Genomic DNA, 19,284 nt, shown 5'->3' with positions numbered 1-19,284 from the left:
CCGTTATCTCTGCTCCACTGCATCCTAGGTCGATCCCTTATGCAAGAGCGTGAGCGTTAACTCCGCCCAACTAAAAAACACAAAAACAAACAGAAAATCGTTAGCCGAACTACGGCGCTCTGATTCCTGAAAAGGATACGTAGGCATCAAGTCGCGGGGCTTGAACGAGCACACTTGTAAATATTTCCTTCTTTTCCCCGTATTCCTTTTTGCATTCATTCGCATATAGACATAGACATAGTACATACCCTTTAGATAGAAACAAACATAGGTGGATACCATCGAGTACGATGGGCGTGAGGGGTGCTAATACCTTCCCCTCGCGTAACCGACTTCCGTACCTTGATTCTCTGGTCGCAAGACCCTGTTCCTTCCTTTGTTAGGTTTTCTGATATTCCTTTCCCTTATGGGATAAATATATTGGTGGCGACTCTGTTCATTTTTCGCGAGCGTGCGACAATAACAAATTAATACTTCCACATTTCTTTTACTTACAAGAAGATTCTTTCTAACACTCCTTCCAGATTTAATTTTCTTCTTCCATAGAAAAGACCTTGCCCTCCTACAAATTTCTTCTTCAATTGAATCATCATCTGAACTGAAATTCCACTTTAACACATCAGACACATTCTCAACCATTAATTTTATAAAATCCAAAAAATATCAGCTTGGAAATCTTTTAAACACAACATAACACAGTACCTTTCACTATCTGAAGAAACGTGGATCTGAGAAGCCCCATCCTTCACTGACAATTTGCCTTTGTTAACATCAGTTGCATGCAGCTTCCCCTTCTCAACATCTTGCACCCGCTCATCACATGTTTCACCCAAACCAATGTTTTTTCCCTTAACATCACCAAGCCGTTCATCTTTCCCAGCTTCTTCTGAATGACGACCATTTTGTTGCATGTTAACACCATCATCTTTCCCAACATTCATGCCAGCTTCCTCCGTTACCGTTGTTCCCTTGGCCTCCATAGCTAGGCAAAGTTCTTCCATGTCCTCGCGAATTGCCTTCTCTATCTTCATACGTGTCCATGATGTTTCCGCTTGCAAAGAGGCCAAACATCTGAAAAACATTTAACAAACCATTTTATATATTTCTTAGTCAGATAAAATATTACAATATAATTTATGAAATAATTTATAAAAAGGAAAAACTAATACTTTCCTTTCGACTGGAAACGCAAAAGAATTGAATGGACCCTTGCTTTCCATTTCTGCAAACTACACAGTAGGAAGTGACTTGATGTTGTGTAAAGAGCGTGCCGAATCTGTGGAAAATCTAAATGCAACTACACCTAATTTATAGACACAGAAATCCTACTTTTTCCCTCAACTTTTAGTACATTTTTTTGTTGGGCCTATGGGCCATGCATTCGACATTACACTTTTATGTTGCTTGGTTTATAACTTTATTATTTAAGAGAAAGAAGTGTGTTTTATTTTAAGAATGACAAAAACACCCTTTATCTAGAAATTTACCAATTTTTTATATCCTTATGTATATTATTCAACATATATATTATTATCATTCATATCCACAATTATCATCATATTATCAAAAATACATATATATATATATATATATATATATATATATATATATATATATATATATATATATATATATATATATATATATATATATATCCCATTCTCCTATTAACCTAACATTTAACTTTAAATTATTAAAATCTTAAACATAACCAAATTATAATAACATCAGTACATATCACTGAATGTAAACTATGATCATCCATTTGATTTTCACACATTGGTGCAAAGCATACCAGTATTATATTGCAATTATAAAGTAGCTATGTAAACATTAACTGTTATAATCCATAGACAAACTGCAAGTAAGAAACAAAAAAAGTCTGAAACATTACATGAAACCACATACAACTAAACCAAAAAAAACCGGCAACATCATTGAACACAAACTACTGTTCTTCCAAAACTTTCCACTCCTTCATCCATTATAGCCATCTACACCTAAACAATACATGTTCACTTAAACCTGCAACACACAAGAATCATAATTTCAATTAATTTCCATAAACATACAGAATAACAAACAACATATATAAGTTTTAACTTTAATGTGTAAAAGGTATTACTAACCATTGTTTCTAGCTTCTTCACCAACTCTGTCCATATCATCCATTCCCTATCATCCAAACAACAAACATAAACTTAATGCGTGAATCTGAAGGAAAATATTATAACCTAATGTCATGTATTTCCAAAAATCTTTGAATAGGATTCTTATACCTTTCAGTTTCAAAGACAAACTTCCCAAAATACACTGAATTGGATATTTCAACCATTCTGGGGTTTATCTGCAGTCCGACGCTTCCCAGAACATCTGCTATAAAATCGACGTCTTCAACTATCGCAAACTTCATACCAGCCCTCAGTTCCTGATGCTTCCTTGACCACCTGATTCCAAGCATCTCATTCTGCCACACCCATGATATGTTCTGAATCTTACTTTCCCTTTCCCAGGCGCATGCAATACCGTCCACTGCATACAAAGCCCACTCAGTGCACAACTTGGTAAAACGTTGTTTCTTCATCTTCAACCTCATTCGCAGCAGCTTCGACCTTTGCTTCATCCTCCGTTTCATCACGAATCGCTGATGACGGTCTTGAACCACAAGAAATTTCATAGATCTACATAATCAGAAACAATCATTAAGTAAAGTAAAATTTCAGATAACACAAACAATTATACAAAGATTGGATTACAGAAAAAAATAATCAACAACCTGCAAGCTTTCACAACTTGGGAGAAGCTACCCATTTTCTTCCAACGTACGGATTCGGCTTCTTGCTTTGGTACTTTAAGCGTGGCAAAGCAATGTCTCATCACTCCTTTATATACTCAAAGGCCCATTACCTGTTACACTTCCTTTTAGTTGGTAAACGTGCACTAATTTTTGTATACTGTTGAAACGCCTTTTTCTGTGCATGCAGAACTAAATATGATCAACTCTTTTAAAGAGTAATAATTAATTTCACACCATAATATATAACTCTATCTGTTAATTGGCTGGGAAAATAATATATTGATTTATATTTATTACAAATTAAGTTTATTGATTAATGCGTGGTAATACAAATTTTAAAATATTTTATTTGATAGATTATTAAATATGTTAGTTTATTTAACATTACTTTGTATTTATAGCAAAAACAATTAAAGATTACAAATTAAATTTATATTGATTTTATAATCACCATTGAACAAATCGTTTTTATTAGTTAATATATATATTTAGCTTATATATTTCTATAGAACAAAAATTTATTTTAATTTTAGCTTTATCATTATTAAACTAAAATATAGTTAATCAATCAAATTTTCTTTAGTTTGTTATATTAAAACAGAAAATTAAAAATTAATTATTATATTTTAAATTAAATAATTTTGTATGTTTTATAATCTATTGAGTTAGTATTAATATATTCATGTCAATATAATAGCATAGATGTAAATTAATATAATTATTTAATTTGTTTTATATTATTCTTCTTTCTACTATTTGCTTTTATACTGTTTCTATTTAAAATATTTTCATTAATATTTTAGAAGAATAAATAATGTTAAATTATATTTTAGAGGAAATTCTTTTAACTTTATACTTATACCAAAAATATAATATCCACCTTAATATCACAAACACCCATTTAATTATCGTTCCACTGATATATCAATAAAACAGATATCACAAACACTGATTTATATAATTTAACTACTATAATTACAAGTTCCAAAGTGCAGCTACTATCAAGTTAGCTTGTCCATACATATTTTACAACAAAATGTAGTTAAACTTAATTAAACATCACCAAAAGTCACTGAATTCTAAACCACAACATAAATTACAAGCTTCAAATTCTTCATTCATTACCACGGACAACGCAAGCCAAGATTTCTTCGACAGGGGGATACCTTATGGTGAAATGCAGGATATCACCTTTCTTGAAAGTCCTGCTTTTCCCAAATTCATACCACCCCCTGCAGAGAAACATTTCGTTCACCCCATCTCTCTTCTTAAGGACACATTGGTAGCTCTTGCATTGGTCCTTGTCGTATAGTCTGATGGCTTTCTTGCCTACCAGTTCACATCCAGTAATGACATCAGCAGGAATTTGCTACACATTCAATATAGATTCATAGAGTTAGCACAACGCATTACTTTCACCCACTTAGATTAAATCCATACAAAAGGACAATCTTACTAAATAACTTACGAGAACTTGTCTGCCCAAAGCTCTTGGGTTTGAAACCACCTTGGTCCAGGTTTTTTCTTCTTCAATTACAACAACCTCATCAGCTTCCCTGTTAAAGAAATAAACATTTCAAACTATCATACTAAACCAGATTTTATGTTGGACAACTTTTTATGATTTGGCTTATAAATATGTAACATAAATTAATATATTTACCCTTCTTCTTCTTATTTATCCTCTACCATAACCGATTTTCCCTTCCAATCTGAACTCCTTTCCCTTCCATCCCTCTCCTCCCTGCATCCAGAAAATCAACAATAACACTTTGTAAATAGCATTTCAACAATAATGACTAAATCATTGTCATTATTTATTATATAATTGTTATGTTCTTTATCTTACATGAATCAACACTTTATCTAACTACCAAATACCAAGTCTATGTTTTACCTTCCTTTAACACCTGAACTTTGTCCTTTCTGAATCTTTCGTGGGTTCTTCCAATTATCACTTTCTTTGCCAAGCATCTCATCCCTGCATCCCGAGAAACAACATTAGAACATGTCTCAATGTTAATATAATAGTTACAACATCAGTAACAGAAGTTAAATCGGCTGCTAAACATTCCTATATCTATTACCTTCAAATTTACAACTATATCTTACATGCATCAAAACATGTCCAGCCTAAAAATTCCTAATAACAGACAAGCCAAGCAATGAATATGTAAGTAACACAAATCATTTCTACATTTTACCTCTCTGAATCTGAAGATAAAACAATAACAGTATGTCTTGCTTCTCTTCTGGACATACTTCGCCTTTCACCGACCCCTACGGTATTTCCAGATCGATTTCCGCCCACCCCAGATTTTAATGCTTGCCAAGCTGCCTTCCATTTCACTGATGTTCGTCTTTTCTCAAGAGCACCCATAACCACCCTAAAATGACTTTCACGTTTCCATAAGCATCCCCTCCACTTCATGCGGTTGGGTCTTTCCCAACCTCTCCTCCAAACCGCTGCTACATCAAACAACTCAATCACTCGCCGAATCTCGGCCTCCCTCTTGAGTCTTTCCCAGTTATTTTCAGTTGCAAGTTCCTCTTCGTTTCTAATTTAGCAAAGACAACAGATTTAACTTATAAACCACAACAATGAACATGCAACTTATAAACGATGAAAGATGCAACTTACGGCTCTGGAATATTGAAGGGCGAAGAATATGTCATTGCTCCGGAAATGTAGTTCTTGCGGCGTCAACCTGCTCCTCGCCACAGCGGCAAAACCCTACCGTCTATTTTGGAATGATTGGCTTTTCACTTACAAAAGTAACACAAATACGTACTTCTGTTTCTATCTTGGGCCACTATATGCTTTTTTTAACCTAAGTCCTTGTCGTTGGGCCCATTTCCTATACCACTTCCTTTGTCCTTTTTAAAAAAAAAAACATAACATTGGGAAATACTTTTCTTCGTTGGAAAATTTGTCTTTTTGTCAGTTCTTTTTTGGCCAACTCAATTTATTGTCTTCTCTGTATATTATAGATGTTTTGGACCTATTACAATTTCTTTTTTGAGGAAGTTTTGACTTTTGCGATGTACTTGGTACTATATATAGATATATAGATTATAAATATCTCATATCTCAATTTACCTATTTTAACATTATATATACACATTAATAATATTATATCTAATTCTACACATTCCATTTATGTTTTTAACAAACTACTACCTTTTTAAAATATTTTTTTATCACCACTCTGTATAAATAAAAAATAATTTATTAACCCTTTGTTTTTTATGTCATTATCACATTATTTTCATTTTCTCTATTATATATACAAAAATTATAACTATTATAAATGGAAAGAATTTTACTATTAATCTAAATATTGGATAACAAATTTATTTATCAATAATTTGTTTCAAATATGTGAAAACATTAAGGGGAGAAATAATACTGTTGTACATAATATATATTATGTATTAAAAATAACTAATCTAACTTTAATATATGACAAAAATTATTATTGTAATAAACAATAACAACTTTACTACTAATTTATCTTCTAAATAAATAATATATTAATCAAATTTTTTTATTTTACAATTTCATTTTTCTTTTATTTCATTTTTATTATGTATTAAAAACAAATTCGCATCCCGTACCAGTACCCGTGCGTACGCACGGGTATCCCGCTAGTTTTTGATAATTTAGAATATTAAATATGTAACTAATGTTTTGATATTTTGATTTGTGTTTATTATTAAAGTATTTGAAATGTATTATAAAATTTTTTGAAATTATTTTATTTTATTATTTATAATGTAATTTGATTTTGGAAAAAATAAGTATTTCTATTAAAAAATGATTTTATTAAACGGGCAGAGATACTCAGACTAGTTTAGGTTGGATTTGAGTTTTAATTCTTCATCCCTATTTGCGGGCAGGGATACTCAGACCAGTTTAGGTTGGGTTTGAGTTTTAATTCTTCATCCCTGTTTGAATTCAGGGTGAAAAACATAATTTTTTTAAAATTTTGTTTTGATTTTAGTGGAAGTAATAACCATCATCGACCCGCCTCGTTGTCATGCCTCGTTGTCATGCCTAAGAATCATGAGTCTTAAATCTATTTTGAAGAAGATAAAACTAACTCTAACATCATATTTAGATATTTTTATTTTGTTTTGTAATTAGTATCGATTCTTTCTGCATAATTAGTCAAACTAGACATTTATAAAATAGTAATGATCTTATTTATTCTACATTTCGACAAAACATTTTTATAGATAAAACAAGAAAAAAAAACGCATCAGCTCCCAGAGAGGAGGATAGCATAAAAAGCACACAACTTTTCAAGTTTAAGCCTATCATCACTGAACTTGAACATCAATAACCTTGCGTTCAACTTTAGTCTTAGGAATAGTAATATAAAGCACACCATCTTTCAACTCAGCCTTAACCTTATCTTTCTCGCAGTTATCAGGAAGCTTGAGCTTTGTATCATAAGAACTATAACTCTTTCTTGACCATGAATCTTCTCCACCACTTTCCTCTTTATGGTCACTTTTTATAACAAGAACATCATCTTCAACTGATACCTTAACATCTTCCTTAGAAACACCAGGCATATCAAAACGCATTCTTATTTCATGTTCTTCATCTTTGATTTCCCAAGGCACACGGATCTCACCTCCTCCAATGTTTCTTCCGGGAATCGTCATGGCATCTTCGAAGATTCTGTCCATTGTGTCCAGCATCTGACGCATGCTTCTCATAGGTGACCATGGGTCCAATAAACCAAATGGTGAAATATCGATGGCACTTCTTCGAGGCTTTCTTTCTACGGCAGTTTGTTGATCGTCTTTGTTAAGACGATGAACTTCGACGGAGTTATCTTTGTTATCACCACCACCACTGGCCTGAGCTCTTACATTTCTCAGTCCTGGCCGCAATTGCTTCCTTAATGGAAATGAGGCCATGCAAGGTGGTGTGCTTTTGACAGAGTTGCATGGTTTTTGGGACAGCATAGGTGAAGCAATTGTTGACAATGACACTGCCTGAGCCATAGTTAGTTGTTATGGAAAATATGAAGAAATGAAGTGCGACAAGAGTTGGTTCGTAGGATTAGAATCGATTGCAGTTATGTTGATAAGAGTGGGAAGTGTGAGATGTGAATATATAGAGTGAGTGTGAAAGGTGGAGAAGGTTTTAGAGAGTTTGAGAATAATTGTGAGAGTTCTGGACCCATCTGGTTATATATTTTGTGTTTATCTCTCACTCTCATACTTTCGGGAACCATCTTCAAAAGTCATTTCACATCACTACTAGTAATAAAAAAAAAAGATAGAAAATAATTTTCTTTTAACAAAATAAATAAGAATTTAATTAAAGTGAACCGATAATATTAACAAAATAAATAAGAATTTAATTAAAATGAACCGATAATATAAAAAGATTTTATACAGTTATTAGTCGTAAAAAGATTTTATAAACGTTGGATGTTGAAAAAAAATTGATTTTTATTTTAATTCATTACAAAATAATACAAATGAATAATGATAATGATTTGGCATTATAAAATTTTTTACATTGATAATATAGGATAATTAATTGCAATAAATAATTAAATTAAAAAATGTTTATATTTTTATTTGAATTTCATATTACTTAATAAAACATCTAATGTTTATACTTTCTTGTATGAAAAACCTTTTATTTATATAAATATTTTAGACACATTAGATTAAGGACAAGCAAGTTTAGATCAATCTGCCTCGAATATAACTTCATTTATTTTTCATTCTAAATAGGACATCACCTAACCGAAAAGAAATTCTCTAATACTAGTAACTTCCATTTCCATTTCAACCTGATTACCTGCTTGTAGTAAGATTATGGATATTCTGCGAACAAGTATAGAGAGATGATGAGAATTTTTGAAAGACACTTATGTTAGGTGAGGGATATTATAGAAGTCATTCTATCTGATGCATAGATTGTCTTGTAGTATAGGGGGAGAGAAGGAATATGGGGGCAAATATGTGTAATTCCTTTTTATTTTTATTTTAATAATATTTGTATTATGGTTTGATGTTTGATTATAGATTTTAGATTGATTTTAATATATCACATTTTAATTAAATTATATTAACGTATAGTTTAATTGATAATTATATTAACGTATCATCTAGTGGTGAATGCTTGAGTCTTGAAAATGTATTCATCCCAAAGTCCTGAGAGGTTATCAGGAGTTCAAAGTGTTTTCAGAATTATTACCAATGTACATACAAATTCATCCTTCTATAATTACAGAGATACATTTATGTACTATTTTTTTATGAAATGAATTGAACAACTCACTTACAAATAAATAAACGTGGTGTATTTTAGATATGTATATAAATATACTTGCATAGTATACTCATAACATTTTTAGATTTTATTAAGGTGGCTATTTATCACTAATGTATTGTTTATTATAAGAGAAGTATGAGAGAAATAGAAGAGAGAAAAGTGTAATTATTTTAAAAGGACAAAAATACCCTTAAATTATAAAAATTAATACTGCAAAATTTTCTATAATTACTTTTTCTATCAATATCTATTTAAATATGTATTTTAGTTAAAAATCATAATAATTTAATTAATTTAATTTAATTAATGGTTTTACCATTTCAATTATTTAAAATAATTTAATTTATAAAATTTGTTTGTTTTTATAAGAAAAACAAACCAGTTAGCATGTAAAAAAATCCCAATATATTTAATATTAGTTAAACATGATTAAAAAGATTCTAAAAAAACATATGGTTAAAAGTCATATAAGAAATAACAAAATCACACTAAACCACTGAATGTATGAATTGATTTTGTTGTTGAAATATAAAAAGAAATACACATTAGAAATAAGGGCATGATTGAAAACAAAAAAAGAAATTGATATTTCTCTTCTCTTCAACTACTTAATTAAAATTGAGACATACCACCAAACACCCTATATTGCCCTTTAATTCAATTTTCATTTACACTAATTGATGTCTTTTTATGTAATTGACTAAATACACATTTGTTGTCCAATGAAAACCAAGAATTATGCCAAGTGACAACTACATCCCATTTTCAATGTTTCCCTCTTATTTTTTTCAAACAATTTTGAAATTTTGGAATTGGAACATGTAAATGACCGGATAAAATTCTTCTCCTCCTTTTCAAACCAATGGCTCTTCTACTATACTATTCTCCCCCCTCTCGTCTTTATCATACAGTCTCCCTCTCTCTCATCACTTTTCCCAAATTCAAACTCAAGAAAGAACTTCCTTCCATTCATCCAGATCTGGATTCCTTCCACTTCATCTCAGGTAAAAATTTGTGCGACCAAACACCATCTAATGTTGTTAAATATTGATGTTCATCTCATTTTACATATCCATCAAGTCGTATTCACAAATCCAGTTTCGTCTTTGTTGATGCTCCTTTTTATGTTCTGTTTTTTCGCTGGTCATTTTCATGTTCGTTTATCGCTGGTTTCATGTTCATCATATTTTTCGTTGTTTTTTCGTTTCCATTTAACAAAAGGTTGTTGTTGTCACTAGTTTGTTTGCTTCGTTTTATTACCCAAATATGTAAAAATATCTTGAAGCAGAATCACTGCAAGCAGCCTAGATATCACTTCAAGTATTTAATAATAATACTTTTCATTTGTTTACTCACAAAAGAAACACACATTGAATGGTAACATAATATTAGAACCATGAAACTTGGATTGCATATTGTATATATTCATATGGAATATGGTCCTCCTGAACTTGGATTACACCAATATTATATCTAATTTTATATTGTATAGGATACATAGTTTCACAACTTGATAAGTAGTGTATGAATGATTTTTATTTTTTCCATCTTAGTGAATTAGATTTCCTTAATTTTGCACCTTCCATGTTTGATAAAATGTTTTTACGAACTTTCACCTATAACTCAATGTTTAAAACATTACTTGTAAGTAAATAAAAGGTAACTGATTATATATGACATGCTGATATTTTTTATTTGTGTTATTAATATTGTTGCTATTTAATTGGGTAATGTAATGAGTGGTCTAAATTTTGGCAGGAACTACACGTGAGGAATATTTCTGGAAGGGTGTAAACCAATTTGCTGCTGGAATTGATGCAATGCACCTAGGTGAAGAAAATGTAGGCTATGACTCAATGTGAAAAGTAGCATTTCTCTTTTCACACGAATGACTAAAGTTAATGATAAATTGTTTCTTAATGTGATTTTTTAAATGTGAGTACTAAGATTGATGTTTTTGGTTTCGGGATTTTTTTTGTTGGTGATTATAAGTGGAAGGAAAGCAATTGATGTTACTTATTCGCCGCCATCAGTTGTGGATTGAGCTATTCCGCTTATTAAGAAAGGGAAGTTTTTTAGTGTTTATGATCCTAGAATAGCACTTCCTCAGGACCCTGTTGTGAGGTTGTTAATTGGCTTTGTGGGTTGTGTAAATTGGTTCCAAAACATTCATGGAGTGGTTTCAATAATCTTTGTATGAAGTAAAATATATTAATTGTTGCATTCTTAACTTTAATTTCTTCATGCAGGGGATACAAAGATCAAAGAGCAAAGAGTTGATCTCAGACCCGACATGGTTAGTTATGCCTTACTCATCAATGCTTATGGGAAAGCTAGAAGGAAGAATGAAGCATTAGCAGTATTTAAGGGTCTGTTTGGATTGATGGAATGGGATGGAATAGGATGGAATGGAATGGAATGGAGTTATGCTCCCTTGTTTGGATTTACAAAATTTGAATGGAATGGAATGGAATCTGATGGAACTCATTCCATCCAATACCACTACTTTTGCCTATTTTTCATTCCCCCCAAATTGGGGTGTATTGAATGGAATGGAATCAAATTTAAAAGTCAATTACAATTTTGTCCTCTAAAAATTCACTTTCATTATCTATTCCTATTACTCATTTCAATTCACGTTAGAATTTTGTTCTCATTTACTGAAAACTCTTCTCCTTCCCCAACCTTCTTCTTGCTTCAACCCTAACAAGGTACATCATTTTTCTTATCATTTTTTTCCTGTAATTATATGTGTGTTCTATTATATGAAATACATTGATTTATTTTCATGTTCATATCTCTTTCAGTTTTGAAAAATTAGGTATAGTGTTTGAATGTTAAAATTTAGAAAATGGAAGAAATTAGGATTTACTTGCTTCTTTTTAAGAAAAGAGTTCTATGTGATAAATTTCATTATTATTAAGAACAAAGTTTGTATTTTTCTACTGTATCGTTGCTTTTTCAATTTGCCGTATAATTGCTTTTTTCAATTTGCCGTACAGAGAGAAATAAGGATTAGTAGAAATATAATTTTTTGATTTGCTATAAAGATTCTCAATTAATTTTGGTTTAAAATTGTGTATTTGATTTTTTTGACTTGCTATTATTATCTACCATAGACCTATATTTATCTTTTAATTTTAGCAAAATTTCAATTTTTTGAATTATTATGATTATTAAGTATGGTGTTTATCAAAACTTATGTACCTGGTCTTTGAAATTTCAATTTCAGTTTATAATAATCATGTTCTATTTATGAATATTTAAATTTATTATAGTTTATTTTATTTTCTGCTAAGTTGATATTTTTCTATGATTATATATTGTTTTACTTGGATCTATCTATATTGTCTCAAAGGGTAAAATTGGAATAAAAATATTATAATATTTTCCGCTCCGTCCTATTTCCAAACAGTGGAATGAGATATTAGTTCCGCTCCGTTGTAAAATATCCAAACAGTGGAATGAAATTTATGTTCCGTTCCATTCCATTCCGCTCCACTCCATTCCGCTCTGTTCCGCTCCGTTAGTTGTAAGCTATCCAAACAGACCCTAAGGAAATGCTTGATGCTGGTGTCATGTATTCTAGAGAATGAGAGAATAAAACTGTTAAGGCCATGGGTTAACAGAAAGCTTGATAGATTAGCTTATCAGCAGTCTTTTGTTTATTTTGGTTTGACAATTATGCTGTTTATATCCATATATATATATATATATATACTCTAACATGCCTAAGCTTGATTAAATTATGCAATTCAACCTGAAACCATGTCCACACACACACACACACACACACACACACACACACACACACACACACACACACACACACACACACACACACACACATATATATATATATATATATATATATATATATATATATATATATATATATATATATATATATATATATATATATATATATATATATATATATATATATATATATATATATATATATATATATATATATATATATATATATATATATATATATATATATATATATATATATATATATATATGGACTAATTTGTTATTACTAATATTTTGTCATTACTAACATTTGCAACAACTTGAACTAATTTGAATTAAAAGTTGAGTTAATGATCTTTTTCGTCCCTTTAAATATTTCAAATTTTGTTTTTAGTCCCTCCAAAATTTTCCTTCAAGAAATCGTCTCGTCAAAATTTTTCTTCTGAACTATTGGTCCCTAACGTCAAATTTCGTAGCTAATCGGTGGCTAAAGTCGTAGCTAATCTCTAGCAAATTTGACATTAGGGACCAATAGTTTAGACGAAAAATTTTTAAGGGACGATTTCTTAAAGGAAAATTTTGGAGGGATTAAAAACGAAATCTGCAATATTTAGAGGGACCAAAAAGTTCATTAACCCTTAAAAGTTATAGTTTAGTTGGAGAATGCATTGTTATCACTTTACCCGTGTACTATGTTTGTACTATTTGTACTTTTCCATAAGTATTTTAATATATCATATTTATCATTATTGTCAATATAAGTTATATCAATGCTGTCACAGCTAATTTCTATCAATGATGTCCATATATGTTATATCGATGTTGTCACAGCTAAGTTTGAATCTTCTAGCTGCAGGAGTCCCTAAAAGCGGCTACATATAGAAACTCTGTGCACCTAGGCACAAGGACTGCTGTATTCGCAGGTTTCTGTTTGGTTTAGAAGAGAAGTTGTGAAGAGAGAAGTAGGCAAGAGAGAGTGAGAGAAGAGAGAAAAAGATGAGAAATAGAATAGATTTAATGTATTGTTTGTTATAAGAGAAGTATGAGATAAATAGAAGAGAAAGAAATGTAATTATTTTTTAAAATACAAAATTACCCTTTACATAAAAAAGAGAGAAAGAGATGAGAAAAAGTGATAAAAGAAAGAAGTATGAGAGAAATAGAGTCCATTTGATGTATTAATTAGTATAAGAGAATAAAGAATAAATAATAAAGAAAGATATGTTTATTGTTTTTAAAAGTACAAAATTACTCTTAAGTTAAAAGCACATTGGCCAAAATTAATTATTTCAGTTAATTAATCAATTAAATTAATGTATTAATTTTAATTTTATTATTGGTTTTATAAATTAGACCAAATTTATTAATGATTACGTATATAAGATGATAAACTTAATTGCTACTTAGTTTTTTTTTTACAAAATTAGTTTATTATTTAAATGGTTGTTTAAACTGGATTTTAGTAAATAAAATATATGGTATTATCACACAAAAATAATAAGTTATCAAAACAAATTAAAAATAAAAGAAATGTAAGTTGGAAATTAGCGTACCATTTTTCAATACTCATATACAGATGTTCATTTACAAATGAATAAATTGGTAATTGTTAATTTGAAAGATAAGGGGCAATATAGGAATAGAAACAAATTTCAGAGCTTCTCTCGTCTTTCTTCGCAAGTATGGGAAGAAAAAGAAAAGTGTGTGCCCCACATTAAATCACTCATTTTAGACTCTCTCTCTTTCTCTCTCTCTCTCTCTCTCTCTCTCTCTCTCTCTCTCTCTCTCTCTCTCTCCTCTTCCAAAAGAGATAAGTGTTCTCTCTCTTTGGAATTTCTCTCTTTGCTACCTCTTTCGCATATACTTCTTCTAAAACAAACAGCCCCTTAGGCTTTAGCTGCTTTTGATTTTTCTTACCACATAAATATGTTCCTTGATACCCGTGTCATGTTACTTCAATGTCAAATATCAGAACTTTAGTACTTTCTTAACCAATATTACTTGACATACTTCACCTTTTTACTGCACAATCTTTTAATCAACCAAATGAGTAGATCTTGTAGGCATAGCAAAAGATCACCTAGATTTGCAAGAAACACAATTTTGTCTCGCATTTACGCTGAAGCGATTTTGTCCCGTGTTACATGAAATGACCCTTAAGGATCACGTTTGGTGTGGATGAGATACATACATGGAATGATTTCACAACTTAAGATGGGTTTAGTAATGTAGTTTAAGTGTATTTCCCCGATTGAAGCCACTTGCTTTTTGATTTGTAATATAAACTTGCATTGGTTTTGGTGTTTTTGTAGGTGGTGTTTCTGGTGGTGGTAGAAACATGGCTAGCGCCAGTGGAACAATGGGTCCTTTTAAGATCTCTAGACAACCTTCAAAGAGGATGATAAGGGCACCAACAAGGACTGTTGAGTTGCCAAATGAAGAGAATATTATGAATGGTGAGATTGTTCCTTCTTCACTGGATGTTCTTGTGCCTATTCTTATAGCTGCCATTGGTACTGAATTGGAGAATCCTAGAGTTGTTTTTTTTCCATCGTTGCTGTTATTGTTGTTTTTTCTTAATCAATGGTGTTGTCCACTTATATTTGCTCAAGAGTGTACTACCAAACTTTCTATGAGAATAGAATCCGGGATGGTGAATTTACTAAAAAACCATAAGGCTCGATTTTTCTTAAACATGCTCTTGGAGGTTGTGTGAATTATGTGAATTTACAATTTCTAATTATTATTCTTCTGATATTTCTCGAAGACCGGTGATGGTTACGATTGTTCAGATTGCCACTGTGTTGTATGAAGTACTGAAGACTATGCTAACTCATCAAACTATGAAATTCTGGTGATTTTTTATGGATTATTATTCTTCCTTTTTTCAATCTTAAGAGCTTTTTATTTTACCTAACTGTGTTATCCCAAACCATTTTAGGTGTATTGTTTGGAGCACCGAGGTTATATCAAACATCAGTGTACAAAAGATGACAAGCAAGATGTCTCTATAGTAATATGTCACTATATTAATATCTAAGTGGACAACGAGCTTTCTTAATGCTACTTCCAATATTTTAGCTTCAGTTGAGGCTGGAATGTCGAAGTTGAGTGTTGAAATTAATCAAGTCTGGGGGACATCAACTGATGTTGGGGGAAAGAGCAATAACAATGGTCAAGTGGAGCAATACCCTCAATGTGGTGCCAAGTTTTCTTCAGTAACTTCTTTGGTCGATCATGTGCAGAAAGTTCATGAAAGAAGCAGCAACCGATCTACGACTAATGTTACATATTATGCGTGTCCAAAATGTAGTAAAGGATTCAGAGACCATGTGTCCCTTGTGGAGCATGTTGAGAGAGATCGTGGCGGCACTTCTAAAACGTAGGTATTAAGTTGATATTGAATTGATTTTGCTCTGAAGATATATAACATGAATTCAATGTTTAAACATTCATCTCCTTAATTTTATAGAAACAAGATATGAATTTGAAGATGTTTGTTATTTCTGCATCACAGTTTAAATAAAGTTCGAATTCAGTGTTTTGACATTCATCTTCCCAATTTCGTAGAAACAAGATTTCCTTTACAGATTTCTTTCATAGTCTCAATCAAACTGACTTTTTAATCTGCATATTTTAGTGAAGAAATATATAGATGGTTACTGAACTTGGCTTCTCATATATTGGAGGATAGACGACGTCCTTCCGATTCAAGGATCCATTTTGAATATTGTTATGATATGAGGTTATAAAATTAATACTACATATTCTCTCCTTATACTATCTTGAATATAAGTTTTCTTTTTCTTTTGGCCGTGGCTACCAGAATCGAAATGATGCATGAATCTGCATGATGTGTAATATATATATTCATTCCAATTCCTCAGTTCTCCTGTGTAATATATATTCAACAGTCAAGTGAATCACCGTCGTTGCTGCTTTACAGCCACACTTTGCTTCTGACTTGCTTTAGATTTCTAATTTCTTATATTTGGTTTAATTTATGGTGAATTCTTATTTACCCAACTCAAAAAGTTGGTTAAGGTTACCCTTAGTGTAAAAAACATTGAAAACAACAAACAATTATACTATTTAATAAATGAATAACTATATACAAATTAAATGGTGTCATTTGATTGGTTGAAGGTACATTACCCATCTTTTTGTGATGGGTAGAAAAGTTGTCCCCTTAATTTATATGTTGTATGATCACTCATTTGCATGAGTCGTTCGTTGATGGTATATGATAAATTCAGCTCATATAATGATCTGCATGTTGATATTAGAGCACCATTCATTTCCCTACTTTATAGCTTACTATATAGTTTAGTTGTGTAGAAAGTGTGTAAGATTTTTTCTCATACAAGAGTGTAAATGCTGTATCTAAGTTTCCTTTCCTACATTACACTTTGTAACAGCCCGATTTTATTAGATATTTTATTTATTAGCTTATTTGTGTGTTTTATTAATTATTTGTTTATTTAATTATTATGTGGTATTACTAGTTAAATGAAATATCTAATCATATGCATATTTGTGTTTTATGGTATAATTAGGTTATTAGTAGTATACTATGTATTGGGCCAAATTAATAATTGGATGGGTGGGTAATAACATAACTAAGCCCATTAAGAGAAAGATAGTAAGAAGAGGAAAACTAGGGTTTTAGAGATAACACAATTTGGGGAAAAGAAGAGAAGAGAGGAGAAAGAACAAGAGAAGAGGAATTGTAGATTTCTTGAAGTTAAAAGGAGAAATTCAAGAGGTAAGGGTTTGAATCCAAGTTCTTATAGACTATATGATTGGGTAATGTGTGTTGTTGTGATTATCTCTTCATCTTTACCATTTCATGGAAACATAGAAAAGTTAGGGTTTATGAACAAATGCATGAATTTATGATTTGAAACGTGTTTTAATTGATGTTTGATGATGTTATGATGTTAAGAGATCCATAATATGTGTTATATTTGTGGTTATAACATGTATTCTATTGTTGTTCGTGATGGTTGATGTTTTTCAACTTGATTTGGTTGAGTTTAGGGGATTTGGGATGAAATTCGTATGCTGTTTTCTGTGATTTGAGATTTTCTAAAATCGCCAGTTCGCGTCGCGAACTTTGTTGGCGCCGCGAACTGCTTGGCAGAAACTCAGGAAGATTTGATTCACTCAGTTCGCGCCGCGAACTTTTTTGGCGCCGCGAACCCTGCTGTATGCAGAATTTTCCAAACTTTGAAATGTCATAACTTTTGATCCGTAACTCCTTTTTAGGTGTCGTTTGAAGCATATTGAAGCTTAAATAATTGTCTATATGATAGAATAGAATGGATTGGCACTTCATTAATTAATTATGATGATAATTGGGAATAACATTTACCTATATGTGTATGTTGTGGATGAATTGTGCATGATCAATGTTCATGGATGTATTATGTGATATAATAACCGTGAATTATGTGATTGATTTCTAAATGCTAGTTGATGTGGAATAGTTTAAATTGGGTGTTAATATATGGATAACATGTGATTACTTATGTGTGCATTATAAATTAATGACTTGTGGTTAATATTCATAGATGTGTTAAGTGATGTGATATCCATGATATGTTGGAATGCATATATGTATTTATATGTACTATTTGAATGTATCTTGTTGATGATGATCATTTAAATGTGTATGTATCGAGATTTGGATTGAATAAATGATAATGCTAGACTTGAATATATGTGATTGATTGATGTGTGTTAGTTGATGCATTGTTTGGAAGAGAAGTCATGTTGTGTAATGTTGTGCAAAGTTGTAAAGATGTGATTGTGTAGTTTAAGAGATAGAGAGATCGTCTTAAATGCATGAGTCTAATTTTGTTGCACACGTACACAAGCATGAGTCTTTGAAAGTGGCAATGTTGGGTAATCTCGCGAAGGTTATTTACTTGTCCCAAACCTAACGAGTATGAGGTTCGAAAGCTTAACGAGTATGGGGCTTTGAGGTGGTTATCTAGTCTAGAGAGAATGACAATCGGCATGACCGGAAATGATAACGGAGGAATCCACATGCATATCGCATATAGTCACGCTTGAGTCGCACGTGTCGGTGTGAAATGTTATTGTTGGTGTGATTTATGTGATATGAATTGTGTGGAATGATGTTGATAGATATGCCTATATGTGGATTTGGTGATTCATTTGATATGAATTGTTGTTGTGTTATGAATGTGATATATGTGATTTGGAACACATGTGATATAGATGCGAATTTATATGTATTAATGATATATGTATATATATGTGGAGATGTGAATCATGTTTGATCACTTAGAATTGAATGAGCTATGTTGTATGACATGAGCATGTGAATCTTGATTAATTGCATATGATGCATGTTTATGGGGAGAGTGATGAATTCTTGAAATGTATTCTTATT

General features: G+C 31.1%; 1 protein-coding gene across 1 annotated transcript; it reads right to left on the bottom strand.

Annotated features, from left to right (window-relative positions):
* Positions 1-6,964: 6,964 nt before the first annotated feature.
* On the bottom strand, positions 6,965-7,897 carry LOC131626184 (small heat shock protein, chloroplastic). The gene has a single exon (XM_058897013.1). The coding sequence runs from the start codon at positions 7,814-7,816 to the stop codon at positions 7,121-7,123; it is 696 nt and encodes a 231-aa protein (XP_058752996.1). The 5' UTR covers positions 7,817-7,897; the 3' UTR covers positions 6,965-7,120.
* Positions 7,898-19,284: the final 11,387 nt, after the last annotated feature.

The sequence above is a fragment of the Vicia villosa genome, unplaced genomic scaffold, assembly GCF_029867415.1.
Source record: "Vicia villosa cultivar HV-30 ecotype Madison, WI unplaced genomic scaffold, Vvil1.0 ctg.000273F_1_1_3, whole genome shotgun sequence".
NCBI classification, from domain to species: Eukaryota; Viridiplantae; Streptophyta; class Magnoliopsida; order Fabales; family Fabaceae; genus Vicia; species Vicia villosa.
This window is presented reverse-complemented; position numbering and strand designations above follow the sequence as displayed.